Source organism: Pseudorasbora parva, chromosome 9, assembly GCF_024679245.1.
Source record: "Pseudorasbora parva isolate DD20220531a chromosome 9, ASM2467924v1, whole genome shotgun sequence".
Classification (NCBI taxonomy): domain Eukaryota; kingdom Metazoa; phylum Chordata; class Actinopteri; order Cypriniformes; family Gobionidae; genus Pseudorasbora; species Pseudorasbora parva.
Window position 1 is genome coordinate 32,356,637 of NC_090180.1, and position 23,723 is coordinate 32,380,359.

The following is a 23,723-nucleotide window of genomic DNA, read 5'->3' on the forward strand; positions in this document are numbered from 1 at the left end:
CCATTTTAAGTAATTTTCAACTAACAAAATAGTTTCAAAACGGGAAAAAAAGAACACTGCGTGCTTTAAGAATCTTTACTAAAGTTTTCCAGACAAAAACAGTGTAGTTTTCCCTCTTTTTCTTAGCATTATTGCCATTAGATTATTATTAATGACATCGTCGACAGCTGCAGATCTAACAGGCCGCTTTCACACTAATGCGCACTAATGATCTATCCTGACACATCATCAGTTTTATCGTGTCTGTTTGCAATCCCGTAAGACATAACTGACTGTGTTTACATTAGTTTCGCATCATATAAACACTCCCGCTCACATGCAGGCGCGCACACACACACGCATGCCGTGGACGCTCTTCAGAGAACATGCGTGTGAGCATTTTAAAGTAGCCACCTGTCACTGAGCACGTTTCCTGTATGGAGTATGAATGGAATGAATGATGCCTGCATCAGCACTTAGAAGTAGGACATTTCGGCTACTGAAAATTTTAGGCTGAAACAGCAGAAACGTGGTGTTCCAGGGCGGAAATCAGTGAACGAATCAGATGTTTAATTAGTTTAATTAGTGCATCCTGAATTTTCAGTTTCAGCCCAGAAATGTCCTCTCTGTGCATCCCTTATTGGAAGGAAAACACTCTTACAGCAGAATGTGAAGTTAACTGTAAAGGTAAAGGAAACTGGACAGAGGAATGATCGCCACTGAATTTAACACTGCAGGAGATTCATATAATTACATTGATTTTTATTTTAGTATTAACTTGGTAATAAAGTAGTGCTTTTGACATCACTATAGCATTTGAAAGAATCCAAAATAATCAAAGATATTTGATATTTTTCTTTGAACAAAGACATTTGTTTTACTGTGTTTCACCCCCCTCTCTCTTATCAGTGGGGCTGTTTGGGATTCCTAAAGACAAAGAGATGTTGAGGGCCTGTAGGCCAAATGGTGCCACACCTGTAGTACAGTGGGGGAAGTTTGGTCTGATTGGTCAGTTTGAATGTCTCAGGGTTTCAGTCACATGGTCACGGGATGGATAAAAGAAGATTGCAACTTTTGCTCGGGGTCTCTTTTTCTCTGGGGGGCTTTTTCCTCTGACGCTGTCTTTTGCTCTGGCTGTCTCTTCTAGGGCCTTCTTTGGCTCTTCTCTTTGCTCTCTCTTTTTCTCTCTCTTTCTATCTTTCTATCTCTCTCTATCTCTCCCTATCTCTCAGGTAACATTCTATACATGCTGGGTACGATTAATGGTATAAGTTTTATCATCTCATTCATCTATTTTGTAACTATTTTAAGTGTAACCATAGCCGGATTTTGTCATTAAATTCTTTCAATTAGAAATGATTTGCTAACTAGTTTTGATTTGGTATTGACTTTGAAGTTCTCCCTATTGCAATACAATATAGTCACATTAAAGCAACGCTCTCCCACATATTTTGCTATTGTAACTGCGCTTATTTCCGTCGTTGGTATAAGTTGCAGTGGGTGGTTATAGACAAGAAATGTACAGTTTTCTACCATCACGCTGATAACGTTTCTTTAGTCGTTCGGCAACCCTGCAGTCAGAACCACTGTAGGCGATCCACCCTTACACATTAAAGGGTCATGAAACACTGAACAGATTTCCTCAGATCGTATAGGTATAGCTAGTATATTTAGGATTTTTTGCCAGGCTGTCATACAAATAAATTATGAACGCATGCAAAAACGAGAGAATCAACAGATTATGTTGTAGTTAATGTATTTTTTTTTTCATGTGAGATTTTTGTTTTGCTGTTTTTTTTCTTTCTATTTTGCATAGTAAAATAAAAAAAAAATTGTTAGATAAATATCTGAACCAAGTTTAGTGTTTTTGCCAAACAGTGAGACCACATTCAGGAAGTGAGAGATGCATTAATGCAGCTTTTTCTTCTTCATTTTTTTCATAAATTTAATTAAATGTACACTATATTGCCACAAGTTTTGAGACGCCGGCATTTACATGCACATGAACTTTAATGAAATACCATTCTTTATCCGTAGGGTTTAATATGGAGTTGGTCCACTCTTTATCTCTTCTGGGAAGGCTCTCCGCAAGGTTTAGGAGTGTGTTTATGGGAATTTTTGACCATACTTCTAGAAGTGCATTTGTGAGGTCAGACACTGATGTTGGACAAGCAGACCTGGCGTGCAGTCTCCACTCTAATTCATCCCAAAGGTGTCCTGTCAGGTTGAGGTCAGGACTCTGGACAGGCCAGTCAAACTCCTCCACAATAAACTCACTCATCCATGTATTTATAGATCTTGGTTTGTGCAAAGGTGTGCAGTAATTTAAAACAGGAAGGGGCCATCCCCAAACTTTTCCCACAAAGTTGGGAGCAGGAAATGGTTCAAAATGTCTTGGTATGCTGAACTATTAAGAGTTCCTTTCACTAGAACTAACCATAATCCATCCTCCACCAAACTTTACACTTGGCACAATGTCATCAGGCAAGTACTGTTCTCCTGGCAACCACCAAACCCAGACTTGTCCATTGTGATGCGTCACAACAGAGAATGCGTATCCACTGCTCTAAAGTCCAATGGCGGTGTGCTTTACAACACTGCATCCAACGCTTTGCACTGCACTTGGTGATGTAAAGCTGGGATGCATCTGCTCTACTATAGAAACCCATTCCATGAAGCTCTCTACACACTAAGAGAGCTAATTCTCTTGAGCTAATCTGAGGGCCACACACAGTTTGGAGGTCTGTAGCTATCAAGTTGCGCACACTGTGCACAAAAAGTGTGCCTCAGCATGCCCGCTCTGTGATTTTACATGATTTTAAGTTGCTGTTGTTCCCAATTGCTTCCACTTTGTTATAATACCACTAACATTCGACAGTGGAATATTTAGTAGTGAAGAAATTTATCGAACGGACTTTCACAGTACCACTCTTGAATTCACTGAGCTCATGAGAGCGACCCATTCTTTCACAAATGTTTGTAGAAGCGGTCTGCATGCCTAGCTGCTTGACTTTATACACCTCTGGCCATGGAAGTGATTGGAAAACTGGAATACAATGATTTGGAGGGGTGTCCTAATGCTTTTGCCAATATAGTGTATGCAAATCAAATGTTCAATGTTATTCTACTATGTAAAGAGTAAATTATTGTTCAGTATATTCACTTTTGCTTAGGGATTTGCTGTGCTGTCCAAACACACATTTTTGAGCATGTGAATGCAGTTTTACCTGGATATTAGGCCAGGAGTGCAGAAATAATAGGTTATCAACCAAACGATTCATAGCGACCATGGAAACATTTGGATTTGTGCTGAATGAGAGAGGTATGTGAGCCCATAAATGAAAATTATGCCATATATCAAGCTTTGTATTCTGCGAATTTCCACAAATTTAACAGTTTTCCATGAGTTATTCCTCTGGACATGGAATCTTGTTTCTTTCCCAAATCCTCACTCACATCTCCTTTCGCAGGAGATAAACAATCTTTCTTTCCTTCACTTCTAATCCCTATATTCACATCTTTTAATATGGCAAAGGAGAAACCTAAAAAAAAAAACACTACAAAATTATTATTATTTTTAATTTAGTAAATGAGTCAACACAAGTGCTTTGTTGACAAACTACATTACTGGTCACGCTATGCACTCATACAGAAATATCTTTTATCTTGTGGGTTTCAGTCTTTATCTTGCATCAAATTAAAATGTGTACACAGTTTGGGCTTGTTACACAAGGAATGGCACATCGAGTTTATTTGAATTCTGCTTTTCACACGCACAAGTTTCATAGCACAGCATATCATGCTCATGCGGAAAATTAAATTCACTCTTCTGACCTTTTATAACCGGTGTCAAATGCTCTGGTACATCAGGAGAAGATAAGGCTGCCAACCAACAGAACTGATGTTCTAGCATTGTATGATTAATATGTTCTATTTTAATTCAGATGATTAAATGAGATTGTTTTTTGTGTCATGAATATCTGTTGAGGGGCAACAAAGGGATGTGCCATGTGTCTCATGCTGGAAAAGCTGAAGAACCCCTGCATTTACGCATCAAAACGTGTTTGTTTTAGCATGATAAGAGTTTCTGCATCATACAACTTCTCATACATATATCCCATGGAGTCTTGGGGCCATATTCACAAAACATTTTCTTACCACTAAGAGTTCTCCTAAATGGCAGTAAAAGTTCTTAGTTTCGAGTTTTTTCTTAAAACCTACTCACAAAGCCGCTGAGAGCAACTTTTACTAAAGAATAGAGAGAAGGCTAAGAGTAAGGGCAGGGTTGACCTCATTGCTATGGATGATGTCATCACGCTTGCTAACTATGACCACAGTGATTGGCTGATAGGGGAGGAGTCTCTCTGTCAGTGATTTAATTATAGAAATATGTAGTTGAACAATGTTTCATGTTGATTTTAAAATAAGAGATTTTGAAAAGTCTAGGCTTTTCAGTGTCACTAATAAGTGTCACTAATTAAACAAGTATATGTTTAGCTAAATGTCAGTCGCTTACATTTATGCATTGAGATTGCAGAATTCAAGCAGAAATTATTTTTTATAAACAAAGTTCATGAGGAGCATGAGTCAGTCGGACGTAGTGGTGTACAAGAGGTAAAAACGATATAAATACTGTTCGTTTTCTCACACAAACCGCTCGTTTCGTGTCTTAGGCCATCAGTGTGTACTTGTGATGGGTAATTCTTTAATTTGGACTTCTCTGTGTATGCTCTTTGAGGTGGTGACCATAGACCTGCATTATGTGAGGCACAGACAAGAACGGTTTGACATAAAATGATCAAAATTTAAACTGGGGAAACAAATACTCCTACATCTCGGATGCCCATGAGATAAGCTAAAACATATCAAAATTTTATTTCAAAGTGAACTATCCCTTTAAGATGTTTTGTGAATACGGTCCCTGATTCATACAACTCTTTACAGCCCCATAATCCATCAATCTGCAAAATTAGCCTCAAAAGTTAAAGATGCAACAGCACATTCATAAATATTTTCAATGCAGTGAACAAAATGCGAATAGCTGTGCATTTATTTGTGCATTCAAATAAAACTGTCACAGGATATGTATGCATTTCTGTAATTTACATTGACCCTGTTTAACATGCTGATTTCGTTGCGTAACACTGCGTGCATTTGTGGGAATCTGTGATGATTTTGATTCAGTGAGAGTGAAAAAAACCTGTGTGAACCAGAAGCCATCTCCGCTCTTCACAGCTTTACCACGTGCACTTCTGGAGCATTTGTCAAAACTGCTGCTGAAACAGGGTTTCATGACCCTTGAATGTGGACGTGGGACCAGGGCCTGTATTTATCAAGCTTCTCAAAGTGCTATTTTAGTCTTAAGTGCTGAGAATTCATGAAATGTTCTTCTACTTTCAAACTTAAGTATAAAAGCAAGTTATAAAATTTCTTAAAGCTAAGAATCACTCTTACTCTCCAGGTTATTTAAGACTGCTCGAGAGGTCTCTCAAGTGGTTAGGTGTGTTGGATGTAAACTCCTCTTAGGAACTTCACCATTCAATGTGAATTTATCTGAGAATATTCTTAAATATGGACATTTGTTCAGTGATTGGTTCATGCCTATGACATCATCCAAAATCCAAAGGCAAAGCAAAGTGTCGTAAATCAACTCTAACGCCGGCTTCACACTGCACGCGTAAGCAGGGCGTAAGCAGCGCGTATTTTTTTCGGCGCTCATGTTAACAGATGAGTGCATTCACACCGGCAGCAGAGGCAGCACAGCAGCGCGTAGCAGGAGCAGAGCAGAAGCGGCAGTGCCGCGATCGTTTCGGCGCCAGGTCTATTTTTGACGCGCTGCTCACGATGAATTAAAGCCACAGTACATTGTTCTGATCAAAATTAACCTGGTTAACATTAAAAATAACACATTTAACCATGAAATAATTTAGTGAAGTGTTCCGTGTGTTTCTCAGTCACCATATGACATCCGGCGCTGTGGAAGAAAAAAAAGTTCTACACAAAAACCGAAGTCACTGCCATAAGTTTTTTGCCTGAACTACAAAACTAATTTTAAATAATGTATGCAAGTTTATCTTAAATTAAATATGAATTAAATTATGTATATATGATAACTATATGCTGGCATAAAAACAGAAAGGATAAACAAAAGCACGTGGTGTCAGGAAGTGTTCTTCAGAGTGCACCTGTCCTGGAAAGACAGCAATGGATGACACTCGTCTCCTCGTGGAGGTTGAGAAGCACACAGTTCTCTATAATCCACACAATTTGCTTTATAAAGACTTCCAAGTGAAGGAAAAAGCATGGGAGGAAGTTGGTGAGCGTGAGCGGCTCTTGATGCTGATGGTAAGTCATTTTAAAGTGTTTTTGACAATCTTTCGTTGTCTCACGAACGAACAACTAAATATAGGTAAATAGAATATACACACATTAATATAGCACACATACAGTATAGACATGTAGATAGACTATGATGTGCGTTATTTTGTCATTTAAAAAAAAACGTTTTTAGATAATTTGCTCATTTAGCCTACAATATATCATTAAGAAGTTTCCTCTTAGTTATTACAGTCATTTATGAATTATCTTTAATAGGTTTATGATGGATAATGCATGTAAATTTGATGCCTATCCAATATTTCAAGACAATTTCCTGAAGTTTCTCTTTTTAGCACTGTGCTTTTCATGGACATAGTGCGATGGCCTTTCTTCTATCAAAAACTCGCTCTAAACGAAATAAAAAAAACATCAGAAACAAGTGAAACGATTTTTAAAAATAAAATTAGCTTTATAATAAATCTTTGCTTTATTTCCATTTAAAATACATTAAAGAGAAATGCAAACGTATCCATTATAGAGTAGGCTACTCTGTACACAACTGCGCGTGACAACTGCGTGCGACAAACGCTGCCTGTGTGAAAGGAAAAAGTGCGCGCGCTGCTACTGCTTTACACACGCGCTGCTTCAGCGCTGCCTACGCCCTGCTTACGCGTGCAGTGTGAAGCCGGCGTAAGACTGACACTCAAGATTTAGTCCTACACTTTACTTAAAGTATGATTGGGATGCTTGATAACTAACTTTTAAGCGCAGCTTTGAGCCAAGATTTTTTTTACTCTTAAGTCAATTCTTAGCAGTGTTCTTGTGAGTAATTCTAAGATGTTTGATAAATACGGCCCCAGATCATATGTCAGCCGAGAAGGACAATACTTGCCACCACTGTGGTTTTTAACCATTTCATCTTCTTGCTCTGTGGGGGAATGCAATGCAACTCAATGAAATTAATCACAGTATCGTCACAGTATGAGATGATAGAACTCTGTGTGTACACAGGAAATGTGTTTCTCCGACCGTCTGAGACAGACTCGGTGAATGATATTGACTTTATCCTTCTGTTTTGTTGTGCAGATGCTGTCCAAGTTTGGTATAAATCTTTGATCTAAAGACACAAAACTAGACACGAATGCTTTCATTTCCACCTCAAACAGTATGCTGATCTTTGACATACGGTTGACGTTTTCACTGCACCATTATTCAGGACGCTTTATTTCAAATATGCTGTGCCGCAGAATGGATATTGGTAATTTAGTAAATTGAAAAGTGGCTGATTGTGAGTGAATGGTCAACACATTAAACAAATTAATTGACTGTGAACCTGTTTAATTAAGCTGTCTGCTACTTCAAAGATGGCAAATATTGTCTCATGCGGCCACAAACAGAACACATTTTCCCTTTGTCCCTTTGTCGCAATCGTGAGTCCTCTTCTTTCTCCAAGCGCCTTGGGTGTTTTTGCACACTGTTCATTCAGGAAAAATCTGGATCACAATGAATTGATTTTGTTAATAGCATAAACAAATGCAGAATTGTTCCAGATTGGTAGATTGGCAGCCAACCCAGTATATGTGTGTGTGTGTGTGTGTGTGTGTGTGTGTGTGTGTGTGTGTGTGTGTGTGTGTGTGTGTGTGTGTGTGTGTGTGTGTGTGTGTGTGTGTGTGTGTGTGTGTGTGTGTGTGTGTGTGTGTGTGTGTGTGTGTGTGTGTGTGTGTGTGTGTGTGTGTGTGTAAAAATTGACTTACAATAGCATTAGTCAATACCAATATAGTGATATTTAACAGTGTTCAATAGCAATTTTGAAAGTAAAAGTAATCTAAAATATAGCTGCAAGCAGCAATTATAGGGTCCGAGCACAAAGAACACGACAAGTCATGCCAACATTGCTGGTAGCATCAGACCAACTGCAATGATGAGAAAGAAAAGACATTTTAAGGTGATTTTGGGAAAAACACCTGTGAAATCATACATCTAGTCACTGGTAAAATTATTTAATGGTTCATCACTTTCAACCAATAGGTGGTGCTGTGAACAAATTGACGTGGGGTGGTCAGAGTGAGGTGACAACGGCACATGTAAGTAACGTTTGGCATCATGACGCAAAAGCGTTGCAGAGATAAAGCCTCAATTTTGGCATCACCTTTGTTGAAACTTTTGAACGAAAACAGTTGTCTATCAATACGAAATCCATATTATTTGTAGGCATGGTCTGAAGATGAAACTTTTTTATTTGTGGCGAAAAAATTGTCTAGGAGTTTGAAAAAGGAAAACAAAATGGTGGACAGGAAGTTTGGCTAAATATGGCAAAAAAAGGTATTCATGTTCTTTACATGACCTAAGGAATCTATTAAGACAAAATTCATTATTATAGGCTAATTTAAATAAAAACGTTTTAAGCATTTTGGGAAATTTTGTCTCGCCATGATTCGATGAATCAAACTTTTTGTCTGCCTGACCTGTTTATGATCTGTTTAATTTTTTCATTCATTGGAGGAAAAGTCGGAAAAATTTTAAGGGCGAAAAATGACATCATAGGATGCAAGCTAATCTATTTTTTGTTTGTTTCTTTTGCCCTTACGGTTCAAAAGTTAATAGCATAAACATGAGTGCAACTTTGGACAGTTGGTAGACTAGAGGGAGAGACTCCAGATTTGCAAAAGTCCCCATCTGTGTGCCAACTTTCCCACAAGGGGTTCTATGGGTGGCCGTAGACTTCCAGAGTGGAAGAAAAAAAGAATCATAGATAGCAGCAGATATTAGGACAGAAAGCTTGCTATAACTGAACCGTTTATCATTTGTCAAACCTGTGAAAAAAAAAGAAGTGATTTCTTGGAATCAGAGGTAGAAACTGTTTCAGAAAATTCCAACATTATACAGAACATTTGGCCGCAACATTTTTTTGAAATAACACCAACATGGTAGCATGCTAAACTGCAACATGACTGTAAAACTATCATTTAAACAACTTTGCAGTCTAAATTATATGACATTTGACCAGAAAAAAAAAAAGATAAACCACTTCAGCCGATAAAGGATTATACATTCTATACATAATTGGTCTGAACAAACAGATGGGCTGAATGAAAATGGACATTCATTCTCCGACATCAGGTGACACTAATGGAAAAGCAGAAATACAGAGGTTACCGCTGTACACAAAGCTTACAAACACCACTTTAAAAGTAAGATAAAAAGAAAATGCCATCGAAACTATGCTTTCTAGATGAAAACCATTCAATTCTTAAACCTTGTGGCAGCAGCATTCACCTTGTGTCCACTAAAATGTTATTTGGCGAAGTGGAAAACAAAGAGTGAACGAGTGAGAGAAAAAGACTTAAACTGCTTGTCAATGGCTGAGTCTGCCTCGTTGCTTCATTTTGACATCTCCTGGCTCATGCCTCTACAATTTTCTTTTTATTATGCCAGGCAATTTCACCACATGGCAGGTGGAGGAATGGCGGGGCATTGTCCATCAGAGCTTTCGGGAAAAGTAGCTTCAATTAGCTGTCATTTCAGTCGGTGTCACTGAAATCATCCTCTGCAGAACGCAAGGACATATAGCCTATCGAGGGCTAGACCACTCAGCAGCTCACAGCGATTAAGAATAACACAAGTCCCAGAGTTGAAGAGCAATCCTGAATGGTCTGCTGAGAAATTGGGATTTCAAGAGGAAAAGTGGTGAGACTGCTAAACAAATCTGTCACATAATTGACGTTGGCTTGTGCTTATTACTGCTCTGGAGCCTAAAACATGAAGAAAAACGGTGACAACTTTTCTTTCTTTTTTTACTCAGGGAACAAGCAGGAGTTGCCAAATGCAAATGTAGTCTTTGTGCAAAGTTTCCTCCATCTGGAGGTTTCTGCTGGCTGTCATTTGGAGGAGGGTTTATTACACGCTGGCTGCGTCACAAAAACATAACTTAGGATCAGCATGTGTTTGTGCAGTCTAAGAGCACCAAATTATATACGCCAATTCCCTGTGCTTCCAAGATTCAACTGTGTGGCACAAAAATGGAAGAAAAATATAAGTTGACAAAAGATAATGCAGAAGGTATTTTAAAGGCAATTGTTTGTTGTATCAAAATGCACATAGACGTAAATACACAGCTTTGGGCCAATAAAAATAGCCTATGGTTTAAAGGGTCATGAAACCCCCCTGCTGCAGCGGTGTTTTTCCACACCTTCGATTTGAAAAGGCTTGTTAAAAGGGGAGTGGTCGACTGTGAAAAGGTGGGATGGTATTGTGTGGAAAGAGGGAATGGTTTGCATAAATAGGGGAGTGTCAGTAGGTGCATTAAGATTAGCGATCCCAATAGCAGCAGTTACAGCGGTTCTGAGACATGTTCTTGGTTCACGTTGGCATAGTTTAGGCTACCACAGTGAAATTAAATGAGGGATGAGTACAGCGAATGAGAGAGAGCTATGAGTGGCGTGCAGCAGAGATCGCAAATCATTCAGCTCTTCAAAGTTCAAACCAGCATAATTCAGTGAGAAATGAAAATAAATGTTATTCTGCATGACGAAATATTATGCAAACGTGATAAAACTATATTTGTCCAAATATGCACGCTGTTTGGCAAGATGAACAACGCGCCGACGTGATAAGAGAACGTGAACCACCCAACATGCGATGTGATGGAGATGTGTAATTCTAGATCGGGGTAAAAGCGAAGGGGTTTGAGGCAAGTCTCGACTGCGCATCTGAAGCACAGAGCGACGCGCGCTGGGTTGCCGTGACGATCCGCGCTGTCTATCACTCGGCAGCTAAATCTATATTTGTCCAAATATGCAGCACACTGTTTCACTAAGAGCCCGAACACATGCGGTTTAGTGCATGGCTGTGACCACAAATAAAACGGAGAGGACGTGGCTTTTGTTCATTAGCCTACAGATTACAGATGGGTTATTTTGCACTCCTGACATAAATTAGATGTCAACGCTTGCAGGTTCGGCGTGCGATTCCTCAGGTGAATTTTACTTTACCGAGCCTTTGTAGCAAATACTTCCACAGACTGCGCCCGCTTACAGCTCGCTCGGCGCCCTTACGTTACTTCGTATCAGCACAACGCCTAGCTTTCCTCCGTGACTTTTCCGCACGCTGCTTCCAAAACTTCCCCACCATATCTCTACAATAATGATGGCAGATGATGAGCCTGACAGAAGTGACTGTCTCATGCATATTAAAGTAAATTATCTTGTATGCATACTACAGCGCAGGGATTGGACTGAATGAGCTTTATGTCATGAATATATATCGAGAATCGTTCGGAGCGGTCGACGTCAGCATGTGCCCAGCAGCCCATACTTGGGCCGAAAAGCCCGAGCTGACGTCAGCATTTGTGACGTTGCTCCGACTAAGCTTTTCAAACCGGAAGACAGAAATCGCTCTGAAAAATGCAAAAAAAACTATTTTCACATATGAATACCATTAATGAGTACCCTTAGTGTTTTCAATGATGTGCAGCCTATACATATCTGTTTACATCTCAAAAAAAGTGTTTTGGGGTTTCATGACCCTTTAAAACAGGGCTGTCAAGATTCCTCCATTCAATTCAAATTCTCGGTTAAAAAAAACAAAACACTTTTTTTGCTTGCAATTTACCCAGCAAAATTCCAGAAGTACTGACTATCCACAGACGAGAATCCACAAATCACATTATTATAACATTTTCTAAAGATGCACAATGTATTAAAACCAATTAAAAACCATAACAATGCTATTATGAATTCACAAAGGTGTATGCCCCACGGGTTTCATGCGCTTCATTTACGTGAGTGACTGTTATCATTTACATGCGTGGAGGGTCTCAAATATGTTGCAAGTTTGGGCCAAGTATTAAAGATTAAGCAAACATTTAAATTAAATGTACACCCAGCGGGGTTGTTATCGCAGGGGTCTTGCGTCACTCTGAAGGGGTTTATTCTGCGCTAACAACCGGCTGGGTGTACATAATCCCGCTTATTACACGGCTACTAGTCTCAAATAAATTAGACACAAAATATTGTCTTGAGATTAAATATTTTATTAGCTCTTACGCAAAGCTTCCGCAAAGAAAAACAGTTCCAAACTCCTTTAAGCATTTATCTACTGCTGCTAAATGTTGAAAATGAATGCTGAAAGGGTTAGTTCACCCAAAAATGAAACCAAGCCTATGATTTACTCACCCTCAATTCATTCTTTGATTCTTATTTCAGACAAATACAATCGGAGTTATATTTAAAAAGTCCACGCTAGCGTTAATCCAAGCAGTAGTTGTAGTTGTGTTCTACAAGTCCATAAAAAAATGCAGCTGTCCGTCAAATAACGTGCTCCACACGACTCCGATGGGTTAATAGAGTATTCTGATTCGAACCGATGCGTTTGTGTAAGAAGAATATCCATATTTAAAACTTTATTAAGGAGACCTGCCTTGAAGTCTTCCATTGTAACCCATGGTTGTTTCAGCCACATGATGGTGCCAGAGTTAAGCATAGAAGTAGTACCGGTCAAGATAACTCGTAGTACCCGGATGGGCGGGTGTTATCTGGGAATAACGTACCCCTGGAATGCGCGATTGTATTTTACTGGTCGCCGAGAGTTGAAGAATGTTCAACTTTGAGTAAAACGCAGCACTCATCACTGTCATTTTTTTTAACCCAGCCATCCAATCACAGTGGAGGAGTACAACACCGACCAACCACCACATTGCGTGTACAATGTAAACAGATGACAACAAGCAATAGTAACGGAACAAAATGATTTAAAACAAGAGCCAGAGCAAATACCTTGCATTATATATGCAATTTTATATAGAATCAATACAGAAACAAACTACCTGTGAAATTATTAACCCTTCTGCGGCTTTACCATATCATAACAAGCAAAGTCTAAAGCAAAAGTCTCAAATTAAAATATAAAAAAACGCCGCCCTGCCAAAACGCTCTCAAGCGCCCACAACGAGGCATTTTCAGCAGAGCGCCTAGTGTTTTCAAATGGCTAAAAACGCTTTGGTGGACACACAGCCTAAGATAACTTATTTTTATACTTTATTTGAACCAAATATTCTTGCCTCATTGTTATTGTATATGTATTTTAAGTCGTTTTTAAAGGCTTAGGTCTATTTTAATTACCACAAAAAGAAACGTGTCCAATTACTCGATTAATCATCTAAATGAATCAACCAATTACTTTTATACTTTAGTATGGGGAACACATTCACTATTTTCACTACACAACTTTTACCTCAAACTCCGAATTACTGCTTATTAATAGCTAGTAAGGTAGTTCAATTAAAGTATTGGGTAGGATTAAGAGGTGTAGAATATGGTCATGCAGAATAAGGCATTGATAATGGCTTTATAAGTACTAATAATCAGCCAATATCCTAGTAATACGTATGCTAATAAGCAACTAGTTAATAATGAGAATTGACCCCCCCCCCTCCCAAATCCTCAAAAAAGACATGTTTTGCAATTACACCATTTTTTTTTAAACGTCTCTCTCACCATTCTGTAGTCTATGCAGCTCCTCAGAATCCTCGAGGGACATTCCATCAGTAAGATTTCCGCTCTACTATTGATTAAATGACTATATATCTGTTTCCATTGTTGACAGAGTCAACTTCCCTGACATCTCTAGCAGTAAAATGAGACGAAAGAGAGGCTCTATCAGGTCAGCTGAGGGAAAAGGCACTTCACACCCGAATATGGTGGTCTAACAGCGCTCTACGACCATTAACAACCATAGGAATACAAGTTAAATAACTTCAGCCTTCTACAGTAGAGAATGAACCACCGCTGCTTCCGTACAGACACTAGTCCATCCGCCTGTACTTTACCATTTAATCCTAAACGGACCTCAAATACGTTTACCCATTATAATCTTAGAGTTCAATAAATGCAGTACGTATCCACTTCATTACTGACATTATATTTTGACTGTTCAGCCAGGGGAGAACTGGTGTTGACTGGTTTCTACAAAGGTTTTTTTCTCTATTATCCTTCATCAAGTGGCATTATTATTCCTTGCCTCAGTCGCCTTTGGCTTGCATACTAGAGGACTAAAGAACCCTGATATATTCACAGCCAAGTTATTTTTTGTTATTTGGGGTAAATTAAATTTAAAAAGTTTGAAGAGTGATTGCTTTGACTTAAGCAGCTTGAATCGCTGTCAGTTAGAATCACTGCTTCACTTTCTACTATAAAGCGGCTCTCCAGTGTGTTCATATTCTGAACAGAAGACATTAACCACAGATGATGTCCATGCCGAAAAAGGTGGCACCTCTGAACCACACCCACCTATTACATAATCGCTATGGACCAAAGGTAGCTCAATTGTGTTTATCAGCCAGAAAGTTCGCTTAGGCAAGCCATTTCAACCTCCAGAAACAAATTTTGTTCTAAATAAAATCAAACCAGTTTGTTCTTTGATTTCACTTGAAATATATAGGGACCTTAAAGATATGTTATATTATGTACTACACTGGGAAATTAACTAGTGTCGAAACAATTCTCACTCAGAAATTGCTAGTAAATTTCCCAAACAAATGCAAAGCTAATTTTACTCCATTAATCACATAAAACCATACACTATATAACAAATCTCAACTGCTTGATTAGGTAGTTACCATGTCAAATGTAAAATAAAAAAGAAAGTAAATACGGCAAATGAAGACATTATGCAATACAAAATCAGGACTTTCTGTGAAGCTGCTTAAAAACAATGTGTATTGTAAGTGTACTGAAGCATGCTGGACTTCCTAAAGCCATTTGGTTTCTGTGGTCGGGTAAAGAGAAACACCTGTTTTGCAGGATCTTTAAAGGTTTAAAGTCTTAGACCCCACATGGGCATTGCATTTCCACAGACTAACAGGTGTCAAACGCTCCATTACCAAACAAAAGCATTACCAGGTTGACTGGTGTGTTCCTGAGAATCGCCAAAGGCACATAAAAACCAGACGGATTGGTGCCCGATTCAGAGACTCTGTTTCAAAAACTCTGATGTATGTGTACTAAAGACCAAAGTGAGTGAAAATGTGGCTTATTAACTTCAGGACTGACACTGCCTCCAGGAATACACTCCGTATTTGAAGCAGGAGAATGAAAAACAGGCAAACAGTGAGGAGGCGGAGAAAAACGCAGAACAATGCTCTCTTTTTCCTTGCTCGCTGCGAATGCCTCGATTCAGCTCAAAATGTGTGTTGTGTTGAAACTCAAAGAGGCACTCTTGTGATATATTCTCAGAGGGCAGTGGACATTCAAAGACACATTTTAGTGTCTTATATTATTCAATGGTAACTGATGGTTCTTTGTGCCTAAAAACTATTAATTTTGAATCTTTTACACACAGATAAATAGCAGTTCTAAGAAACATTAAAGAGGACCTTTGCCCCTTTTCAAAGTCCTGATGATGTTTATGGGTTCTACTACAGGGTTAACATTTGAGAGCAGTTAGCACCACTAAGTTCTACAGATGGTGACACCAGCACCTGATTTTTAAATCATAAAGTCAATTTAATCTCAAAATTATATATTTTTTTTCATCAAGTCCGGTTACTAGTTTGTTTATTGGAAATGTACCAGTAAATCGCTATATATATATTTATATATATTATAAATATATATATATATATATATATATATATATATATATATATATATATATATATATATATATATATATATATATATATATATATATATATATATATATATATATATATTTATTCAACTATTTCTGCCCAATACCATGGTTAATGTTAGCTTACTACATTAGATCCATGGGGGATGTTGGTGATTTGTGGTGAATGAAAAGAAAATCCTTCTATAACTTGTTATGTCTCTCCTGGTTTCCACATATATGACATATGAACCAAAACTCAAAACTAAATTAAAGCTGCAAGCAGCGATGAAGGGCCCTTGCACCTGGTGGCCTCAGGAAAACAGTGAATAGTGAGCGACATGCATTTAAGCATGGTAAATAATGAAGAAAAAAGTTATTTTGATGTGCCACACTTCCCTTAAATTATTGTTAAACAAAAATGTTATGTTATAGTTTTACATAAGATTTCCAGTAAAAATGCTGCTGCTGCCACTTTATGACAATAGATTTACACTTTGAATTAAATATTCTCTCATTAATGACAGTAGCTCATTGGAAAAGGATGGGCAATGTCCTTCATTTTGTGCTGCTGTCTACCAGGTGCAATAACCAATAAAACTTTGTTCCATATATATTTTTTTCTATATCGCCCTAAATATCGTTATTAGAAATATTCTTGAAATATCCTGATATAATTTTGAGGCTATATCGCCCACCCCTAGTGAAACGTAGCGCAAATGGTGCTTAATTTAAATTTTGTAGGTAGCCATTTTGCCACACCTAATTCTGAAACCCATATCAGATGTAGATTTCCACCACTTCTGATGCATGTGCAAAGTTTCATAAATTTGAGAGCATGTTTTTAGGCCATGTGATTCATTTTGGAGAAGAATAGACCGAACATTTCCTCACACAATCAGTGCTCGGGCTCTAAACATGGTGAGTATTTTGATTATTTGCCTGGTATTTATTTTTTAATCACTGTTATTATTCTATCATTATATTTAAGCTAGCTTCACAATTACTTAGGACATTGTAGTAAAAAAAAAGCACATCATAGGCTAGAGTTAGATTCAATCCTCTCACTTGAACCAAAACACTATATTCCCCCCTCCAAATCAATCATAAATGCATGGAAATCACACATTTAGAAAAGAGGCCGAAGGTTAAATGTTATAATGTCCAACAAGGTCAACTATAAGGTCAAATTGTTCTTCCTTTAACCCACATTTTTGGGTGAAAAGAAGCATTTCAAATTTACATTTGATAAGACTAAAACTATAAAACTATAGAAACACTGATAGAAATCATTTTAAGATATGATAATCATTTGTGTGAAATGACTATTTCTATCTATCTCCTATGGGAGAGAAACAGAAACCCTCTCGTTCTAGGGTCTATAATGGCAAGTTTGACAAACACTTTAATCCTCTATTCTGGTTCAAGCCCCTTTTTCTACCTAAGCCACACATTTTTCGGAGCAAACCCATTCCCGTAATAAATCAGATTATCCTCATGGAATTATAAGAATTATAAAGGAGGATTACAACACCACCCGTTTAACGCTGACTTTAGGTAGCATTTCAGGGTGTAGTTACAGCGGTTTAAGAGCACAACAGTGTCCCTGATACTCTTTTAAAGGCTGGAAATTGTGCTAACATGTAATTACCCAAATCACAGATGAGGCGTAATACATAGCTCATAAAGTCTGGTAATGAGATTTAATCGCTCCCATAGATGCGTCTCACGTCATCAGTTCTGGATGGTGTAAATCCTACAGATGCTTTGCCGCTGTCAGGTATTGCCGTGGGGTTCTACCACATTCCCAATGAATATTAATGCAAGCAACTAATTTTATCTCTGCGCTCAGAGATTTCTTTCTAGCTAGACACGCTACGTTTTCTGAGAAACATATTTTGTTGCAGTCAACACTGAGCTGGGAAGAAAAAAACTGTTTAATATTGAGCAATTAATGGTGAAATACTACATATCTAACGTTAAATTAATTAACAGTTCAAAGGCAATAAAGGGTGAATAGAATTTTCTAATTATATTTTCATCAACAGAGCAGATGTTCCAGTCTAAGCTCTGATTTTATTACAGCAGTGGTGGCAGAAAATGAACATTTTCATTAAGGCGTAATTTTTGACCTCTTAAAATGATTTCCAGGGGCATTTTTACTTTTATAATGGCTGTTTTTAACTTTTTTGTCATATTTTTTTGTAACATTCTTACATTTAATCCAGTCCAATTAAAATAATAAGACACTTCAGGGCTGTTATTATGGGGATGGGACGGAATGAAAATTTCATATCACGATTATAGCTACTAAAATTATCACGGTTACAGCAGTTTTATTAAAATTAGATGAAAGTGTAAAAAAAAAAAACTGATGTACACTGAAAATATTTGTAAAAAGTTTGTATTAAGTTTTATATTTGAAAATCAACAAACAACACAAGTAGCTCTATGCGTTTTATTTACGTACAATTCTATTCTGTGGCATTTCATTCCTTATAATGACCGTCGTCGATAGCAACGCATTATAACACTGTGCACATCCGGTGTATCACAACGGATGCACTTGTTTAATTTAAATGCAACTCGTCTTGTGTCTCCGTTTTTGATTGTATATCATTTTTTCCGGCACCCATGTCAACAGGTTATAAGCAACGCATATTTTTTCCGGCACCCATGTTAACAGAGAGCATTCACACCGCAAGCAGAGCTTGTCACAGGCACAGCAATACCGCGATCGTTTTGGCAGAGAGACTATTTTTGCTGCACCACTCACATTGAATTAAAACCACAATGCATTGTTCTTGATCAAAATTGACCCGATTTTCATGAAAAATCACCAAGATCATGTAGTGAATAGGGGTGCAATTCTGAGGTGCGCACTTATTTTCTGGGAAACGCATAGCGAATGTAGTTCCAGGCAGCTCTCTTGACCACACTACAGTTCCATATCACTTTGCATAGTGAACTGTAATAACGGAAATTACAGGATAAAAAAAAACAAAACAACATGAAGCAACTTGAAGGATACACAACATTTTTTCACTAGCGAGGTAATAACAGCGCTGTTTAGAGATGCACAGAGGTAGCCTAAATCACACAAGCTCTCTCACTCTGTCTTTCTCTCCCTCTCTGTGTGTGTCTGTGTTGCTCTTGCTCTCTTTCTAAAAACTTCATTAATAACTGCAGTAGAATATACAGCTCAAGCCTCCGTTACCAGCTTTAAAGGGATGTTTCGGAACTAGCAAAAGAGCCGTTGGATGAGTCGCGGAAGAAATAGTCCTACTCACAATAGCGATTTAAGTACAAAAACCGGGCGAATCCCTTTAAATATATCATCAGATCGATGTCTTGAGGTGTGGTAATCGTAGTGTAAGCAGAATAATTAACTCCAGGCCGTTGAACTATTCGAAAAAGAATGCACACCCGAGGTGATGCGGTCACGACGCGAAGCGGAGTGGCCTTTAGACCTCAGGTGTGCATTATTTTTCAAATAATTAAACGACCCGTCGTCAATTTTTCCTTACTTAGTCATATTCATACAATTTAAGTAGGCTAAAGTGGGACATTACTTGTGTCATAAATTTGTTTGAAATAAATGTGCTTGTTTTTGTAACATGATAAATGTTAAAATTTAGTAGATTATTTATAACTAGCCTACAGTGCAGACGTATATTTCATTTGAGTTTACTGAGGTATGCTAACTGCTCTAAAGAAAACGTAAAGCCAATGTATAATGTTATGTTGTTGTTGTTGTTATTAAGTTAAAAGTTAATCTAGTGTTATTATTATTGCTGGTGCCTGCCATGAACTCTGACTCCGGGGTTAACCCTGACTTTGCGGAAACGGAACCGAACTGTGGCTCCAAAACCGTGACATGGCATAGGTGTATCGTTACACCTAATGTTGTCAAAAGTACCGACCAAGATACCAAATCGGTACCGAAATAAAAAAGTGACTCTTTGAGCCCTGTTGAGCTGGATTCCTAAACACGACTGGATGTGCCTGTGATTGGCTACAATGATTAACACACAGGAGTGTTTAAAATGCATACGGAAATGTTTAAAAGGGTTTTTAAAGCAGGAGCGTGTGAAAACACAAGCAGGGGTCAACCAGCGGACCGGTAGGATTATAGACACCAGCATTCAAGCGCTCTTTGTGGATCTGTGTAAGCGCTCTGTGAAAAGCGTCATTGATGTACATTTACAACATGTTTGTGAAACGCTAATCGTTGTGGCCAATCACAGACCTATTTGATAACACAATGGCCAGTCAGAGGTGTTTACAAGTCTGCTCAACAGCGCTCAAAGCGTCACATTATTCAAATTTCAGTACCGATTTGGTATCGCGGTCGGTACTTTTGAAATCACAATGAGCGCGTGGTGCCCCCGCTCTCCATAACACACGGCTTCTGCGCTGCCTCCGCAAAGCTTGCGCGTGTGGTGTGAAACCAGTGCAAGTTTGGCACAGATCATTTTTCTCTCGCCTTCACCCGTCTTGAACACTGAGAGCTTGAGAGCTTCACTCTCCGTCTTTAAAGCGCACTATTGCGATTCATCTCAATGGATGCGCAGCCTATTTGATTCACCGTGAACTGGAGTGTGAAGGTGCCCGACTCGCTGTCGCTTAGCTGAGAGCGATTGGTGTTTCTCTTACACACAGAAAGAGAAGGAGTGTCACATTTTTTAATAATTCAGGCTTAAAGAACATGCACTATTTGGTAGTTGGCGGAACTAATATGCACAAGCTCACCTATTCCCGTCCTTGTTTTGATATCTACAAAACAGTTTGAGCAATATGTATACACATACATGTTGCAACAAGGTATCAACTCCACATCCACAAACACGATATAGTAACTGAACCAGTATTTAAGATGACGTAACATTTGCATCCACATAACAGAGGACAGCAGACTCCAGGAGCAGACAGAAACAGGCCTAGTGAGAAGGGGTACTGCTGAAAAAGAGTGTTGTATAATGGCACACAATCACATTTAATGGCTCTTGATGACGGATCATTTCTTGCCAGGCAAGTCATACCTCAAGCTTGGTCGTATGTATTTGGTCAAGCAATAACTATCCCTTTAACATTTTGTCATGTAGCAATGGCAACAAGTTGAGTGAATAGATTTACCCAAGTAGGGTCATAGATAAGCTTATCGCATGCTGTGTACACCTGTGAAAATGCTGCAGGTGGAGGTCTAAGCCAGGCAGTGCGATTATTATGGTTATGGCCATAATAGATGGCCGTATTTCCCTGAACCTTCTTGCTGAAGTGCATTGTTTCATGCACAAGCTATAAATGATCCCACTTTATATAAGGTGGCCTTAACTACTATGTACTTACATCAAAAAATGAGTACAATGTATTTTTTGTGTTCATATTTTACTGCAAAACACTTTTGCTGAAATAGAGGTGGAATGCGGGTCAAGTAAGTACATGTGGGCCCTTTTTTCCTTTACCACACACCAAATTATATTGAGACCTAAATTCTCACAAAATCCTCTTCCCTGGGAAAATAATTCAGATTCTATAGGAAGAAGTTGAGACATTGTTCAACTTTGTTAAGTAGGGTCAATCTCTAAACTTCTCAGATGTGATGTACTTTTGCGAAACATGGCAATTGTGAATTCCCCCCTTCAGTTTATGGTTTAGGTTTACAGGGTTACGGCTGTAATAGAGGGGAATGGGCCTGCAAAGTCTCATCAGCCACTCGAGTCAAGTCATTGAACGCCCTGCTTGCCTCACTACGATAATTGGCCTTTACAAGCAGTCGCTGCGACAATCACACATGACAATGATTAAATAATCCCCTGCAATTGAGCCATTTTGGTTTAGAGGACTCTCTCTGGGCTTCTCTCCTCCATCGTGCACTACAGTATTCAAAATTAAAACTAAATCATCCGTAGCAGCCTATGCTCTGCAGACATGAAAAACTGGATCACTACACAAAACCAAACAGAGACAATAAGGACTCTTACCTTCGCCTGGATCGGGTGGCCCAAACTCCAGATCATATCGCAGAATGTAAAAATTATTCCACACATAGAGCTGGTTATCCCTCGGGTTGTAATCCACAGCTGCGATGTACTGATACTGGTTAGGGAAGAGGATATTGATATACTCCCCTTGCCCCAGTTTGGTGTTATACACGTAGTCAATCTGGCTCTTACTGGCCTCGCTTTCATTCTCTTCATAGGTGGAGCGCACCACGTGCAGTACACCGCACACCATGAAGGCATTGGAGGCCGAGCGTTTGTCGTAGACTGTCTCCCATGTGGCCTCAAAGCGTAGAGTATAGGGATTGAGCTGGCTGAGAACGATACGTCCGTTATTCTGCTCGGTAGCATAGATGACCCACAGTCCCCGTTCGTCAACCGCCAAGTCGATGTCGGTTTTCCCGCCCCAGCGATACGGTGAGGTGTCGTGGTAGTTGGCATTGGCAACTATAGCCTCCCCGCTCTTTATCCGCGTGCGCAAGTCAAACTTGACAATGTTTCGAGTGCGTTCCTTGTTGAAGAAGATGGCCCCATCATAAGCCACAAAGCCGGTTCCATCAACACGGTGTGGAAGCTTGTAGGTGGTCGTCTGTCGAGCGCTTCTCAAGTCGTCGAATGAGGCGTACTCTATGAGTGTGTCAGTGCGGTAGGGAGTCCAGGGCATGAAGTAGATCTTGTCCCCCGCCTGCAGGGGGTCTTTGCACCAAGCTCCAGACTGCTGTTCAGCCTCAAAGACAAAGGTCGGATCTCCTACTGCTTTCAGAGTCCCAGGGCAAATAAAAACTGGGGGGGAAAGGTCAAAAGGCAAGAACTAGAGTTAGAAAATGAGAATCAGCAATGCAATGATCGTCTATGCATTCTTTTGGTCCAATCTATATGTAAGGATTTCTGAGGCTATCATTTTAGCAGTGTCATATCAGGTGTTGTGCGCAGAGTCAAAAGAAAACGAGAGGTTAAGTAAGAGCAACTGCACGGACTGTTTGAGATGGCCTTGCTCCCTGAGATTGTTCGCAAGCAAGTTTAACTAGGAGGAACAGACAAAGGGGGAAAAAGTCCTGCAAGTGAAAGAAGATGAGAGAAACATCGCTAACGGACAGATATATCTACGTCAACAGCCATGATTCGTTTACGTCAATGGGGCGAGTTTTGTCGCATTTGTCTCAAAAGCCATACCTTCGAAAGTAAGCACACATACATGGATTATGTCTGAGGAAAGAACCGACGACACATGAGAGGCAAGAGGAAAGGAGACAAAGGTCAAGGGGACAGGATGACAATGCTGTTCAGGACAGATAGAATGACAGCCAAAGGGAAGTGTCTTCACTTATGTCACTGAGGAACGAATAGGAGAGTGAGGCCAAACGCACCCATCACTGGGCGTTGAACCAGTTGGAAATGCAAAGTCTGTGGTGAACAGCATATCACATGCAGATGGCTACAGATAATTGACCTCTCTCTCCCATCAATATCATGTGGCCAGAGGTGGCGTCAAAGGAAAAAGCCAAATAAAATTAAGCCAGGGTTCATTGAACCAATAACGTCAAAGAGCTTATCTTACTTTGAAGTGAATTAAGTGTGAGATTGTTGTCCTTTTAGTGACTGTCCTTTTAATGACTAGAATGGCAAAAATGTGTTTCCAAGCAGGTTTTCAAAACTGGTTTTCCCTGTCTCACCACTGGTTGAGTCAAATTTGGGTTGGCCGGGACACTTAAACACAGAGAGAGATGTGTTCAGGGCTTGACATTAACTTTTTTTTTTTGCTCACCAGCCACTGTGGCTAATGCTTTACCAAAGCTAGTAGCCAGTCAGCCTTTTTAC

The 23,723-nt window shown here is 39.1% G+C and overlaps 1 protein-coding gene across 11 annotated transcripts in view; it reads right to left on the reverse strand.

Moving 5' to 3' along the window:
- LOC137088889 (adhesion G protein-coupled receptor L2-like) overlaps nucleotides 1–23,723 on the reverse strand; it is a 161,441-nt gene that overhangs the window by 74,897 nt on the left and 62,821 nt on the right. For all 11 annotated transcript variants that reach the window (XM_067452259.1, XM_067452263.1, XM_067452264.1 and 8 more), the window contains one exon: nucleotides 21,888–22,688. In XM_067452259.1, the coding sequence (XP_067308360.1) occupies nucleotides 21,888–22,688 (801 nt within the window). The remainder of the gene's footprint in view (nucleotides 1–21,887; nucleotides 22,689–23,723) is intronic.